Source organism: Leucoraja erinacea, chromosome 4 (assembly GCF_028641065.1).
Source record: "Leucoraja erinacea ecotype New England chromosome 4, Leri_hhj_1, whole genome shotgun sequence".
NCBI classification, from domain to species: domain Eukaryota; kingdom Metazoa; phylum Chordata; class Chondrichthyes; order Rajiformes; family Rajidae; genus Leucoraja; species Leucoraja erinaceus.
In genome coordinates this window covers 16,647,553-16,664,064 of record NC_073380.1, presented here as the reverse complement: position 1 = coordinate 16,664,064, position 16,512 = coordinate 16,647,553, and the positions used below count along the sequence as shown (strand labels likewise).

The 16,512-nt window shown below is 40.9% G+C and overlaps 1 protein-coding gene across 5 annotated transcripts in view; it reads right to left on the bottom strand.

Moving 5' to 3' along the window:
- Nucleotides 1–4,230: 4,230 nt before the first annotated feature.
- The window catches only part of LOC129696184 (upstream-binding protein 1-like), a 112,535-nt gene continuing 100,253 nt past the window's right edge, over nucleotides 4,231–16,512 (bottom strand). For all 5 annotated transcript variants that reach the window (XM_055633803.1, XM_055633800.1, XM_055633802.1 and 2 more), the window contains 4 exons: nucleotides 12,917–13,038; nucleotides 7,775–7,917; nucleotides 5,708–5,759; nucleotides 4,231–5,622 (listed from right to left, as the gene is read on the bottom strand). In XM_055633803.1, the coding sequence (XP_055489778.1) occupies nucleotides 5,585–5,622; nucleotides 5,708–5,759; nucleotides 7,775–7,917; nucleotides 12,917–13,038 (355 nt within the window). In that variant the 3' untranslated portion in view covers nucleotides 4,231–5,584. The remainder of the gene's footprint in view (nucleotides 5,623–5,707; nucleotides 5,760–7,774; nucleotides 7,918–12,916; nucleotides 13,039–16,512) is intronic.

Here is a 16,512-nt window from a genome sequence, read left to right as displayed (position 1 = left end):
CCCACCACTGAAGTCAAACTAAGAGGTCTATAATTGCGTATCTTGATTGTATCTGTTGTGATTGGATTGCAAGCAAAACTTTTCGGTAGCGGTAGATTTGCTGCCTTACAGCGCCAGAGACCTCTAAAATTGCCTACAATGTGTGGGAGGTGGAGAAGGTGGGATAACATAGAACAGGTGTGAAGGAGTGATTAATGGTCAGCGTGGACCAGGTGGGCTGAAGGGCCTTTTTCCATGCTGTATCCCTAAAACTAAATACTTGACTGGCTTTGTCTTGCTCCTCTAGCTTTCCAGCTTTCTTCCCCCTTCCCTCCCCCACTGCCCCTACCACAATCAGTCTGAAGCAGGGTCCTGACAAGGGTCACATCCAATGTTCTCCAGAGATGCTGCCTGACACACTGTGTCTTTTTTTTTGTTGTAAATCAGCATCTGTAGTTACTTGTTTCTCTGTAGAATTATTGTGAAACAGCGATAATTTGTCCAGATAGTCCAGAGCAAAGTGGAGAGCCAGTGAGATAGCATGTCATGTTGGCCTTCTGTGGCGAGAGGCAAAATGAAGCAGATCCAGTTCATTTCTGAGGCAGGAGTTGATTTGCATCATAACCAACCTCTTGAAGTACTTCATTGCAGCAGATGTGAGTGCAACTGGACAGCTCTGCTCATTTTAGGCACCTTACCATAGTTGCCCCTTTGAACAGGTGGGAACCTCAGACTGCGGATGCAAGAGGGTGAGATGTTTTTAAATACTCCAGCAGGTTGGTCGACACAGATCTGTAGATCTCAGCCAGGGACATTCTCTGGGCCAGACACTTGGCATAGATTCACCTTCTGGAAGGATGCTCAGATGGCAGCCTCAGAGATTGGGATCACAGGATCCAAGGTCAGGGCTGTGGGGACTCATTTAGGTGTGGCGCTGTTCTCCCTTTCAAAGCGTGCTTTCTTTAGTAAACAAGAATGAAGAGTGTATGATTGTCATTGCAACAGAATAATTGCAACAGAACAATGAAATTCTTACTTGCTACAGCGTTACGGGTCCATTAACGCAATAATACACAAAGAAACATAACGTACATTGGCGCTGTGGTAGAGTTGCTACCTTACAGCGCCAGAGAAGCAGCTGTTGCCTCTAGGTGCTCCAGTTTCCTCCCACATTCCAAAGTGAGTTAATTGGCTTCTGCAAGTAGTCCCCAGTGTGTAGGATAGAACTAGTATACAGGGCGACACGGACTTGGTGGGCCGATGTCTGGGTCGGTTTCCACTTTACAAAGTAAAGTATACAATAAATAATCAGGAATACGAGGTAACCTTAATGGTGCAAAACTAGAGGCTGTAGTGGAAAATATTCATGTTTTTGTGCTGTAATCTCGCTAATATTAAAGAAGGGTAAAACATTTCTGTTTTTGTGCTGTACTCTTGTTAGTGTTAATAAGAGAAAGGTTAAGCATCCATTTCACAGGAAAGGTGATGAAAGGGACTCTGCCTTGTCAGTAGTTAAAGAGTGATTTCATGTCTTCCACTAATTGCAGAGCTTTGGATTAGTGGAGGGAATGAATAGGACACTAAAAAGTTTAAGTGAAGTCTTGACTGAGACTGGACAGGAATTGGTTGAGGTATTCAGCTATTTTGATGATTCAGAACAACCCCAGCTGGAAGGGTTAAAAACTTTAATAAGGATAAGCTGTGAAATTATGAACTTACCTACAGGTCCTCAGTGATGAATTAATTATGCATGCACAGCAATTAACCCATGCCTTGCCAGGTCTGCATTCCCAGGTATAAGTCACAGAAGCCACTATCCGTTGAACACAGGGACGAGTCCATACTATTAGACTACATCTGATGTGGTACTGGGATCAGACGAAATTGGGACTGTGTTAACCATATAACAATTACAGCACGGAAACAGGCCATCTCGGCCCTACAAGTCCATGCCGAACAAATTTTTTTTTCCCTTAGTGACCTGAATCGTAATTATGCATACATATGCCTATCCAATTAACCCATGCCTTGCCCACTTCCACTGGGAGCTCATTCCACACCGCCACCACTAAGAGTCATATTACAAAAGCCCTTAATTCTGAATCCCTCTTGTTGAACTTCCCTATTCTCAGGGGACGAGTCCACATCACTATTCTACCCTACATCTGATGTATCAGGTCCCCCCTTAACTGGGATCAGAGAGAAATTGGGTAACTGTGTTGAAAGGGGCAACATTCTAGTAAATCTCCTCTGTAGCTCTAGGTGACATACTTCATAATTTGGCAACAAAATCACCATACTCCTGTAGGGACTGTAAGGTGCTACAATACATCTGATTGACTTCTGATTGAGTTTAAAGAAACCAAGAAAGGACAATGGGGCTATTGACCCTCTTTTATATTTTGGGGTTGACCCATATGGACTGGGCTTGGGGAAATAATCATTTGTTTATGAGTTTTGAATTTGCCCTTCGTAATAATAAGTGTATGCTGGTTGTGTACGTACGCACATCCCATATAATGGTGGGGAAGGAATACCTCTCATAACAATACTCCTTAACCTTACTGACATTCTGGCCTTGCACTGTTTTCGCAATAAAATAGCAACTAATGGGTGCCTTCAGAATGGCAAAGTCAAGGACCCATATTTAAAGAATGGTATGTGGCCTCTTTTAAGACAGGATGGAAGGTAAACGAGACCAGGGTTTGGGAAATACCATGGCTTAAATTAGTGAATTGCCCCAGAGCCCAGTTAATACTACCTGTTATTGTGACGGAGTATACTTGAGTAACAGCACCTGCACCAAGGTTAGTGCAATGGCTGCTGAGTCCAATAAATGGGATGCATTTTGTATGTGGATTCTGGGCATACTCATGGTTACCTGGTTTGTACCTGGGGATGAGAAGAACTAGGAAAGGTTGATTAGGTAAACCTACAACTGAAGGGGATGTTTTTATTTGGCCTTTGTTGTCCCTCACATGAGAGCTGTGTAACATCTAACTGAATTGTATATGCCCGATGAGGGCTAAGTGAAGTACATCAGTCAGAGCAATTCTGGATGATTGCTTTCACACTGTATGGGACAGCCTGTCTATCACGGGAATTGATTAATATGTCCCCTGGATTGGAGAAATTGTTTAATTAAATGGTGGACATCTTTACCTACAAGTAAAAGGCCCTTTCATCCATTATGGCTGAAATGGATGCACTTTGTGGTATATCCCTATAGGATAATAGGAAGGGTGTGAATGCTGCACTTACATTCTCGATGAATCCTCTAACATTACAGATTTAGCAGCACATATCACCAGAGAAATTAAGATTAGAGAGGTTGGGGTTGAAATGCAAAACGTTATTAAAGGTGGAGAATGGTGGCCATTTAGCATGTTTGGGGGAATATAGGGAATGATAATTCACTATGGATCTATTGTACTGTTGATTGTTGTATTAATCTATGTACTGAACTGCCTGATGCCTTTACTATGTACTAACCAAGGACTGTAGTGTTATCATTCATATGATAAATAGGAGGGAATGATAATATAATGGAATATTTTATGTATTTTATTAAGTAAAGATTAATTTCACTTCTTTGGGTTTGGGGTTCTGAGTAAATGAAAGCTTTGAAATTTGGGTTCTGTAGAAGGGCTGGGTAATCAGGAAATTGGAGGCCAGCATTCAAACTACATCCCAGCTGCTTCCTGTTGTGCCCAAGCAAAAGATATTGACAATGGTGAGAGGGAATGTACTTGCTGAGAAGGTTCTGGCTTCTGTAAATACAAGCCTTGAGAGAGGATGAGCTTCCTGAGAAATTGGTATTCTCTACAATTGATAAGGATCCTTACATTGTTTTAGAAGGTACTGCAGATGATAGACCTTTGACTAACTTCCTGTTATTTGTGGGTTTCTAACTAAAGTTTGTGATCGATATAACCATAGCATGAGAAGTATTGTATTAGTGACAAGCATGCTTTGAATGGGTAGAGCTGTGATTGATATGTTAGACATCATTGCTGAAATTCTGTATGAACATGTGACTATGTTTCCAAAACAGTATAAAATCTGGTGTATGTCTTCATTCATTAGAGTGTTAGCCCAGGGAGAGCCAAGTATCGTCTGTATACTTGGCTTTGTATCTCCCAACGCTCTCGCCGGCTCAATGTGATGTATAGCAGAAGCAGGTTGGCAGGTTACCTGATCAAGTGCAAGACCCACCACCTTCACAGTAATTTCAACACACTGTTTACAAAGTTTTTTTGCAAAAAAAAAAAAATTAAACTTTATTAGAGGCAAGTTCAATTTATGCATCTCAGAATAAGATCTTTAAATCAAGATAAACAAAGTTGCCGGTGCTTATTGTAATCATAAATTAAGTGAAACAATACCTATGGCTGTTTTCTTTGCACCTGGACACCAATAAATAAATTGTGATCTGAACTTTACACACCTAAAGATACTATACTGCTTTGTTGTAAAAAAAATTCTAACTGCCAAGTTGAAGTGGGCAGCAGTGTTGAGCAAATGCGATTTGTAGTCATTAATGCTCGACCTGAAAATGCTCGAATGCCAAGTGATAATGATAATCCCTCAACATTTAGAAAATAAGCAAAGAATACTTTATTAACATATCAGTGCAGTGAGATTTGGTCACCGAGGCACAATTATGATTTAAATCAATTATAGGACAATTACATTATTTACTGCTTTCAAAAGCATAGGTTTTGATTATGGACTTTCAAATTTATTGTATTTTAAATACAGAAAATGCCTTTCATCTGATCTAAAAGCAATTGTGGGCCATTATTAAAACAAGTAGCTGCTTATTATCCCACAACTGCTGTTTATCTACAGGTAAAAGATCTGACGATGAAATGAAACATTAAAATGCACTAAATGTTTTAATGCAGAAATAAGGTCAGCCTCCACAATGAAGCTGCTGACTGTTTTTCCCCCCCAAAAGTCACATAACCTAAAGGAAACAGTTCAGGGAATTGGGATAGAATAAAGTTTAAGAAAGTGCAAGCTGCCACTTTGAATTGAAATTGCAATTTTGATACTGTCTTTCTTTCCCGCAGATTAGCAACTGCACTATATGATCTTGGGAATACAGTTTTAGCTGGGCAAACTAGCATTTTAAAGACAGTAAAATATATGACAGCACAAAGAAAGGCAAAACATTTTAAAATAACATAGCATACTTCAACACAAATTTAAAATCAATAATCGAGAAACTAGACAAATAGGATGAAGCATTAATGCTTCAAATGAGACAATTATTGTGCAAAACTGTATCTACTGGCCATTTTCCTCCTCGACATTTATAAAGACCACTTTGAACCATAATTTGTGGAATCCAGGCCTACCCTCAAACTTGCTGCACCCCGAGATGTGCAGAGAGGGTGCTGAGTGGTGGCAGTGATACTTTCAGAAGTTTCAAACTCACAGTAAGGTAACTGAACAGTCCGGCTGTGTTTTCAATATGAAACATTTTGTACAGTGAAGTCAGATTCTAACATTTACATGGATTTGCACAATGTCCTTTGTCATAATAAAGATAGCTTCTATATGCAAAAATGTAGTCCAGCTCAACTCCTAAGCGGGGAAATTACTTCAAAATCACATGGAAGCCTTCTGTATTTTCATCTGCAAAATTAAAAAAAAAAAATTATGGTATCAGTCTGTTTGATGCAAGGCTGGCATGTACAAAATCATTTAAGAAAACAATTACCTTTTATTGTGCTGATTACAAAACAACTTTCATCTTGGAGGTTGTGAACCATCTGCAAAAAAAAATTTCAGAAAATGAACATCCATTTCAGCAATATTTTGATCAGGTATATATTGCAGTCAGCTGGAGGAATTAGTTAAGGGAAACAAGCTCCCATTTGAATGGCTGGTCCAAAAAAAGTAATAAGAGTAGATGAGATGGAAGGCACGTTGCAAACTAAGATCAAAAGTTGGGTCACTAATAGGAGGTGGAGAGTCTCCTTTGTGATTTGAAAGCCTTGACTTGTGGTGTGCCAAAGAGATACTAAATTTGCAGATCATACGACAGTGACAAGGATAGTCTTGGGTTACAGAATAATATTGATCAGGTGGATGGAACAATGGCAGATGGAATTTAATTCAAATAAGTGCAAGGTGATCCCTTTTCAGAAATCAAATAAAGATAGGAGTGTCAAGGCACGATGGGACATAAAGGAAGTAAGAGATCTTGTCTAAGGCCATAGATTCCAGGTAAACAGTGGTGAAGAAAGCATACATGATGCTTGCCTTCATTAGCTACAGCATGAGAGTATGGAGATCAAGGTACAGCTTTTAATGTTTTATGGTTTATTCTTAATTGTTACCGTATGTCGTGTTGTTACTTGCGAGCGGAGCACCAAGGCAAATTCCTTGTATGTCTACACACTTGGCCAATAAACTCATTCATTCATTCAATAAAATCTCTGGTTAAGCCACAACTGAAGTATTGTGTGTTGTTCTAATTCCACACTAGGAAAAGGATGTGATTGCACTGGAAAAGGAAAGGGTGATCCGAAGAAGAGATTTTTCATTTGAAGACTGATTGCAATCTGGAAAGCACTATCAGAGAGTTCAAAGGGGGCAGCTGCGTGCAACAGTGATAAGCAGCTAAATCGCCATGGCATAGAAGACCAAGGACCGAATGCTGCTAGTGTGATTAGTACAAACGTGTTCCAGGGGAATCACTGGACTTAAAAGAAATCATGTAGGGAGCAGGCAGCCAATTTGAGCAAGGTTCCACAGGGAGCAACTAAACAAGTGAAAATAATGGTTGTAGGTGTCACTTGAAGGATGCATCCAGAACATCAGGAAATCTCACTTACTCTTAAAATGTTGATCTCACTTGGGGGCAGTATGGGGTGAGAGTGACAAACAGTTGAGGTTAATGTACAATCATTCAGACGCACGAGAGAACAACGTCGGGCCACATTGCCCCTGAAACTTGCTCCACTGCACAATTGTTGTCAAAAACTCAACCTCTTAAACGCTAAGGAGGCATCTCCGATCTCACAATCTATTTTACTGTGGCAATGCACTTTATTTTCTGCAGTTGTAATACCATATTCTGCAGTGATCTTTCTGTTTTGCACTGTTGTACTCATGTGTAGTGTAATATTACTAGACTATTGAATGAATGAATGAATATAACTTTAATTGTCATTCAGGTATACACATAGACACAGTGCACATTGAACAAAATTTTGTTGCATTGACTCTTCAAGTTGATCACTATACATGTGACAATAAACCAATAAAATAAAAATCGAGGCAACTGTTGTATCTTTTCCACTTTCCTGCTTACTTATTACCTTCCTTGATGGCTTTTGTCCAAACATCTGCTGATTACAGCACTAAATTTACTCAACAATTGAACTCACTGAAATGTTGCAGTGTTGATTTTGATTCTCTAAATTAAGATATCTAATCTGAGCAGCCACTGTAAATCCCTCTTAGAATGCATCATGTGAAAATTCTCATTTTAGGTATGGACTAGTGAATTGTCTTAAAGTATATCCTGAAACACAACAAAATGGCACTGAAATGTTTTGATCTGGAACATGCATATATATTTCTTCATGGTTTAAATCTGTGATCCATTGGCTCAGGCAAGCGAATGTCTACTGAAGAAGCAATGGTCATGTTTACATACTTGAGAACTGAATGGAACGTTACACATAATTACAAACAGCCCCAATCGAACTCGACATTGAATCATGACAGTGGAATCCGTTACTAGTATCAGTAAATGATCTTCAGACTTGACACTTACCTGATCATTGACAAGAACATGAATACCTGTCGGACCCTGTCTGTAAACTTGATTTATCTGATTTTGGGATATACTAAAGATAGTTGCAATCTTTTTGGAAAGTTCGGCTGTTGTCAATTCCTCCAGGTAGATGGCATGGTATACTGAAAAGAAAGCATCATTAAAAAGGTTACAAAATGGATTGAATCTTTGTGTGGTCTTCCAATTCCTGCCAGATAAAAAAAAAACTCAATGCACATTAGAACTAATACGTAGGACGGACAGGCACATGGTGGGACTGTTACCAAAAAGTAGTCCAAAAGTCTGGAACTATAAATCTAAATACCATTATGGCAGATGACGAATTTAAAAACAATGTACTGTTTTAGATCGATGGCTCTCTAGGGGCTAGTGGAGTCAAGGGATATGGGGAGAAGGCAGGCACGGGTTATTGATAGGTGTCGACCAGCCATGATCACAATGAATGGCGGTGCTGGCTCGAAGGGCCGAATGGCCTCCACCTGCACCTATTGTCCATGTTTCTATGTTTAGCCAAGACTGTCAAAAACTTACCAGAAATATAAGTAACATTCAAACACTAAAAATACTCTAAAATTCATACAGATATGAACTTATACAAAAGTTGTCTTAATCCCCTAACTTCCCTAACAATGTCCCGACACTGAATCTTTGGGCGATTTCTCCACTACTCCAGTGTTTAGAGAAGAGATTTTTGCTCATAGGAAATCATTCAACAGTAACCTTTGGATTTTCAAATTACAAATCAATTTTAGAACTGGCAGTGCCTTTTGCAACAGGTTGATAAATAAAGAATGGTTTACTAGGTCATTGAAGAACTCAGTCAACAAGACTACAAGGGGTTGAGAACAGCATGAAGAGCAGTGTTGAGCATGAATGAGTGTTCTGAGAATCCAGCAGGTTACATTATATTTTTGTTCTAGATTTTCATCACAGTAACGAAATGACACGATGGAATTTGAATTCCCACGCTTACCAGTTCAGTCACGTTCCACAAAACCCTATACTAATGCTCAACTTCTCCAAATGTGATGAGCTGCATAACTCCTCCATCCTTCGCCTTAGGTACTACTATGGTGTCAGTTACCATCCCAGCAAGTACATTCAATCTTCCAACAGGGAACTTACTTGCTCTTTCAAATAAGAATTTCACTAAGAACTGGTGAATAGGAATAGGTAATAACTTAGAATCCGAGGAGTACATTTTTCACACAGAGGCTGGTGGGTGTATAGAACAAGTTGCCAGAGGAGGTAGTTGAGGCAAGGACTATCCCAATATTTAAGAAATAGTTGGACAGGTACATGGATGGGACAGGTATGGAGGGACATAAACTAAACACAGGCAGGTGGGACTAGTGTAGCTGGGACATGTTGGCCGGTGTGGGCAAGTTGGGCCAAAGGGCCTGTTTCCACACCGTATCGCTCTAAGAACTATTGTCCGGCATCGTCAAGTTGGGCTGTAAAGCCAGTTTCCTTGCTGTATCATATCTGACTAAATTTGAAGAAATCAAAGCAGTTACTAAAAAAAGATTCATATTTAAAAAATTGTATTCATATGGTAATGAACCAAACATTCATTCATTGAAGTAGCATTTAGGATGAGCACATAAATACAAATGCACAAGCAATGCAGTGCATTCCAGCAAATCCCATTGGACAAAAATATAGCATTTACACGATACAAATGCAAAGCGTTGAAAACATTTAGAAGTTTGTGGTAAATGTGCAGAGAGAGAGAGAATCAGAGCTAACATTTCAGGTTGTTGACTTTTCATTAAAACCAATATTACAAAAAAAAAAATGAACGTTAAAGTCAGAGAATGTTTGTGTAGGTAGAGGGGAGAAAGATGATCAAGTGAACACAAGGAAAACTCTTTAAATGGGCAGAGGCCAAATGAAACTGGATGATGTTGACTTAAAAGGAAGATGACATAGACCAAAGGTGCACCAGGTGACTGTGGAAAAGGTGACTGAAGTATGAAATACGAGGCCAGAGAGAAAGAGAACTGAATGTTGGAAATTAGATACAGGGTTGGAATGGCCCATTACATGAACATGTTGTCCTGAAGGCAAATGGGAGAGGTGCTAATTATTTGAAAAATCTCTAGCCAGAGATTAATCAGATGTGGATTCAAACAAGCTTGTGCACACTTAACTTTATCGGCCATCAATCAATTAGCAGCACCACCTCCACCACATGCATATTCAGACTTTTCTAGTCTTCCCCAATCACAAACAGTCCTGTTTGTTCTCAAAGAAGTCAAACATTTGAGTGGTACAAGAAAGCTCTCTATGAACTTCAGTCCCAGTACAACCCCTCGGACACCTACCAACTGTGGCAAGGCCACAAAGCTATAAATGGCTGAAATGGCGATAGTGCAACCCTCCCTGACGAAAATGCATTCTATGCTTGCTTTGAGCAGAAGGCCAACAGGGTGATGACATGGAAGTTGGGAGGTCATGTTGCAGTAGTACAAGAAGTTGGTGAGACACATTTAGAATATTGTGTTCAGTCCTGGGCACCATGTTATAGGAAAGATATCGGCTGTCACTCTACTAAACAACGTACCTCGGTGACTGCCAATCATCCCCCCCCCGGACACTTATTATTTTTTTTTATTCAAATCGTTTGCTATGTCGCTCTTCAAGGGAGATGCTAAATGCATTTTGTTGTCTCTGTACTGTACACTGACAATGACAATTAAAATTGAATCTGAATCTGAATCTGATATCGTCAAGCTTGAAAAGGTTCAAAGAAGATATACGAGGATATTGCCAGGGCTAGAGGCTGTGAGCTATAGGGAGAGGTTGAGGAGACAGGGTCTCTATGAGGGGTGATCTTATAGAGGTGTATAAATTCATGAGAGGAATAGATCTGGTACTTGCACAGAATCTCTTACCCAGAGTAGGTGAATCGAGGACCAAGGGAAAAGATTTAATAAGAATCTGAGGGGTAACTTTTTCACATGTATGGAATTAGCTGCCAGAGGAGGTAGTTGAGGCTGGGACTATCCCAACATTTAAGAAAGAGTTAGACTGGTTTGGAGGTACACGGACCAAGTGCAGGCAGGTGGGACTAGCGTAGCTGGGACATGTTGGCCAGTGTGGGCAAGCTGGGCCAAAGGGCCTGTTTCCACTGTATGACTCTACGACCCAAGTGCGTCTTCTCCCAGGGTCAGTGTTGCAGAAGTAAGATCGTCCTTCCCGAGGGCAAATCCGAAAGAGCAACAGGTTGGATGTAGTCCCTGGCCAGGGCATGAGGACTAGCAACAGTGTTCACACACATCTTTAATCTCTCCCTGCTCTGTTCTGAGGTACCCACCTGCTTCATGATGACAACTATCATCCCGTTGCCAAAGACAAGCAAGATCTCATGCCTTAACAAACTACAGTCCAGTGGCCTTGACTTCTACCATCACGAAGTGATTTGTGAGGCTGGTTATGGCACACATTAACTCCAACCTACTACGCAACCTTGATCCATTGCAGCTCGCCTACCGCCACAACAGGTCCACGGCTGATGTCACCTCCCTAGCCCTACACTCATCCCTGGAACAACTGGACAAGAAGGACAACTATGTCAGACTCCTATTCATCGACTACAGCTGCTTTTAATACCATTATTCCATCCAACCTTGTTAGGTATGTAATAGAAATGGTGTTACCTGCCTCCAAGTTAAAGGGGGAGGAGTATTAGGTATGTGATATAATTAGCATATGTGATGTCTTGGGCAATGTACGCATGCGCGGGAGAGACTCAAGGTGGGGTCCTGGAATAAAGAAGCTTGTTAGTAACTCCCGTGTCTGAGTATTATTTTAAGTCTGTTCCAAGCTGGATTGGATAGGCATATGGATGAGAAGGGAATGGAGGGTTATGGTACGAGTGCAGGCAGGTGGGACTAAGGGGAAAAAAATTTGTTCGGCATGGACTTGTAGGGCCGAGATGGCCTGTTTCCGTGCTGTAATTGTTATATGGTTATAAGCATCCAAATACAAATACGCAACAAAGCTCATCTCCAGATTTGTGAAACTTTTTAGTCAGCATCCCCTTGGCAACAGAATCCTCAATTTCATGACAAACAGACCACAATCGGTGAGGATAGGTAATAAAACATTCTCTATGATAATCCTCACAGGTGCCCCGCAAGGACGTATTCTCAGCCCCCTACTATGCTTATGCACTTATGACCATGCAGCCAAATACCAATGCAGCTCAACTTGCACGTTCACAGACAACACCACCTTAGTGGGCTGGATATCAAATAATGACGCGATGGAGCACAGGGTGGAGATTGAGAACCTCGTAATCTGGTGCCAGAACACCAACCTCCGTCTCAATGTCATCGAGACAAAAGGACATTGTGATTGACTTCTGGAAGCGAAGTAGTACATAGACCATGGTATACATTGATGGCACCGAAGTAGAGATGGTTGAAAGCTGCAAGTTCCTAGGGACAAATATCACCAGCAATTTGTCCTGGATCAGCCACAGAGGCGATGGCCAAGAACGCACACCAACACCTCCTCTTCCTTCGAAGGCGTACAAAGTTCAGCATGACCCAACAACTCTCACCAACTGCTATGGATGCATCCGTAAAAAGCATTTTATCGGGAAGTATCACAGTATGGTTTGGGAACAGCTCCATCCAAACCCACAAGAAATTGCAGAGTTGTAGACTTAGCCCAAACCATCACGCAAACCTTTCTACGAACCTCATCTACACTTAACGCTGCCCTGGCATGGCCACCAGCACAATCAAGGACTAGTTCTCACCCCAGTCATTCCCTCGTCTCCCCTCCGGCAAGAGGTACAGAAGTTTGAAGACGCATACCTCTCGATTCAGGGACAGTTTCTTCCAGCTGTTATCAGGCAACTGAACCGTCCTCTCACCAGCTGGAGTGCAGTACTGACCTCTCATTTACCTCATTGGAGACTTTTGAACTTTCTTTAATTGGACTTTATCTTGCACTAAATAATATACTGTTTATTTATCATGTTCACTGTGGACAGTAATTATGTACACTGTAATCACATATAGTCTTTGTGTTGACTGGTCAGCACGCAACAAAGAATCTTCACCGTATCTCGGTACATGTAACAATAATAATCTAAATTACATTTACCATATATTGCACGACTGTCACCCTTTCCATTTTCACTATCTCGTGATCCAACCAGCTGCGAAATATTTTGTACACGCTGCGATTCTTGGCAGACATAGATGGTTAATCTCGGTCTCACAGATCTACATCAGAAAATACAAAGACACAAGACTCGGGTGAACATTTGATCCATTGGTTCACTTAAAGATGATAAATGATCAACTTAACCACTGGCAAAATTATGGCTTTACGTGGTATTTTCAATTATTGCCGCATTCTTTTAAAAAAAAAGCCATTTATCTCATCATGTATCATTGACAGGTCATAGAGATTCTACATTATTTCTATTAACAATCCTGTATATCCCGTAGGTAAACTACAAAGATCAATTATTCACAGGGATGAGAGCTGAACTTCACAAAGTTGGTGTTTATAACAAAGTATTGTAAGCTAGCTTGAAGGAAATTAAACTCCATCTCATTTTTTTAAAACCACATTGTGACCACATTGCACAACAAGTCTTTAGCCGCAGCTATCAGTTGTGTTCACAATTCTTAACTTTAAAGATTGCTTTGAATAGGGAGAAGGCAGGACATTGTGGGAAGGTGATTAAATGGAGTAAGGTAAACTGCAATGCTATTAGGTAGGAGCTTGGGAGGATGCACTGATAACAATTGTTTCTGGGCAAATCCACATCTGATGAGGGAATTGTTTAAAGGCCAGTTAACTGATATTCAGGACTGGTGGAGGGATAAGCATGGCAAAGAAAAGGAATATAAAAGAGGAACAAACTCGAGCAGGCAATTAGAAGGGCCAAAAGGAGCCACAAAATGGCTTTCGCGAGTCAGATTCTGAGCCGAAATAAACCCCAAAGCTTTTTATATCTTTACAACCACTATTAAAAACAAGATGATAAACAGGGAGATTATAGGAATTTCAAAGGTAAAGGAAGGCATTTGTGCATGAAGTCTGAAGATGTAGGCAAGTTACTACAAGAGTACTTGGCATCTGTTTTTCACTAACGAGCAGGACTTGTAGGACAGCGAGATCATGATGAAGAATACCAATATGCAAGGACAGTTTGTGATTAAGGTGGTGGTGCTGGGGCTGTTGAACAGCATAAATGTACATACAGTGCATTCAGAAAGTATTCAGACCCCTTCACTTTTACCACACTTTGTTACGTTACAGCCTTATTCTAAAATGGATTCAATTCTTTTTTTAATCATTAATCTATACACAATACCCTAGAATAAAAAAGCGAAAACAGGTGTTTAGCAATTTTTGCAAAGTTATTAAAAATAAATAACTGAAATATAACATTTACAAAAGTATTCAGAACGTTTACTCAGTACTTTGTTGAGGCATCTTTGGCAGCGATTACAGCCTCAAGTCTTCTTGGGTATGATGCTACAAGCTTGGCACACCTGTATTTGGGCAATTTATCCCATTCTTCTCTGCAGGTCCTCTCAAGCTCTGTCAGGTTGGACGGGGAACATCGATGCACAGCTATTTTCAGGTCCCTCCAGAGATGTTTGATCGGGTTCAAGTCCGGGCTCTGGCTGGGCCACTCGAGGACATTCGCAGACTTGTCACAAAGCCACTCCTGCGTTATCATTGCCCTGTTGGAAGGTGAACCTCCGCCCCAGTCTGAGGTCCAGAACGCTCTGGAGCTGGTTTTCATCAACGATCTCACTGATTTGCTCCGTTCATCTTTCCCTCAATCCTGACTAGTCTCCCAGTTCCTGCCACTGAAAAACATCCCCACAGCACAATGCTGCAATCAGCATGCTTCACTGTAGGTATGGTATTGGCCAGGTGATGAGCGGTACCTGGTTTCCTCCAGACGTGATGCTTGGCATTCAGGCCAGAGTTCAATCTTGGTTTCATCAGACCAGAGCAACAGAGAATGCAACCCTTTGGCAAACTCCAAGCGGGCTGTCATGTGCCTTTTACTGTGGAGTGGCTTCAGTCTGGCCACTCTACCATAACGGCCCGATTGGTGGAGTGCTACAGATATAGTGTCCTTCTGGAAGGTTCTCCCATCTCCACAGAGGAACTCTGGAGCTCTGTCAGAGTGACCATCGGGTTCTCGGTCACCTCCCTGACCAAGGCCCTTCTCCCCCAATTGCTTAGTTTGGCCAGGCGGTCAGCTCTATGAAGAGTCCTGGTGGTTCCAAAGTTTTTCCATTTAAGAATGACGGAGGCCACTATGCTCTTCAGGACCTTTAATGCTGCAGAAATTGTTTATACCCTTCCCCAGATCTGTGTCTCGACACAATCCCGTCTCAGATTTTTTGGTCTACGGACAATTCCTTCATCTTCATGCCTTTGTTTTTGCTCTGACATGCACTGTCAACTGTGGGACCTTGTATAGACAGGTGTGTGCGTTTCAAATCATGTCCAATCAATTTAATTTACCGCTGTGGACTCCAATCAAGTTGTAGAAACATCTCAAGGATAATCAATGGAAACAGGTTGAACCTAACTCAATTTTGAGTGTCATTGCAAAGGGCCTGAATACTTATGTAAATGTGATATTTCAGTTATTTCTTCTTAATTACTTTGCAAAAAATTCTTAACACCTGTTTTCGCTTATAATGAATAATCCATTTTAAAATAAGGCTGTAACGTACCAAAATGTGGAAAAAGTGAATGGGTCTGAATACTTTCTGAATGCACTGTACATCCTCAGGACCCGAGGGGATTTGTCCCAGGTTATTGAACGAGCAAGAGAGGATATCTTTGAACATCTTTATTCTCTTTCCATTTAGAAACTATTGTACGCCTTTATTCCTACTACCAAAGTGCATGAATACACACTTTACTACACTGTATTCCATCTGCCACTTTGCCCACTATCCCAACCAGTCCAAATCTTTCTGCAGAGTCCCTGCATCCTCTACACTACCTATCTTTGTGTCAGTCCTTGTATTAAGGATAATGAAAGTCCTTATAAACGCAATCATTTCCCATAGATCAGGCCAGCGAGTTCTGACAATATCCTAGGAGGTTTTCTCTGCAACATTTCTACCTTAAAGGCGTCTTTCCTTTAGCAGGGCGACCAAAACAAGACTCCCAGTGCAGACTCGCTGTCTTGTACAACTGTACCACAATGTTCCAATGTTTTCACTCAATTCCCTGACTGATGAGGGTCAGCATGTCAAAAGCCGTCTCACCACCCTATCTACCAGCGACACCACTTTCAGGGAACTGTGTACTTGTATTTCTGGATCCCACAGCCCTGACCTTTACTGTGAAGATCTTTCCCTGTTTCTATTTCCCAAAATGCAGCACCTTACATTTATTTGAATTAGACTCAATAAGCCATTCCTTGGCCCACTTGATCAAGATACCACTATAATTCTTGACAACCACTAACACCCTATTTTAGTGCGAACGATAACTCAACCGGAATTTCTCTAAAGCATATTCCAAACTGCTTTATACTACATCTATATAATACAGAAATATTAACTGTGCACAAATGCAAAGTAATGGTACCGGAAAAAGCCTAGATCAGTTCAAATAGGTTATACACCATGTGCTGAAAATACTCAGCATTTGTGAAGAGGGAAAAAGTCAACATTTGGGTCAAAGACCTTTCATCAAAACAA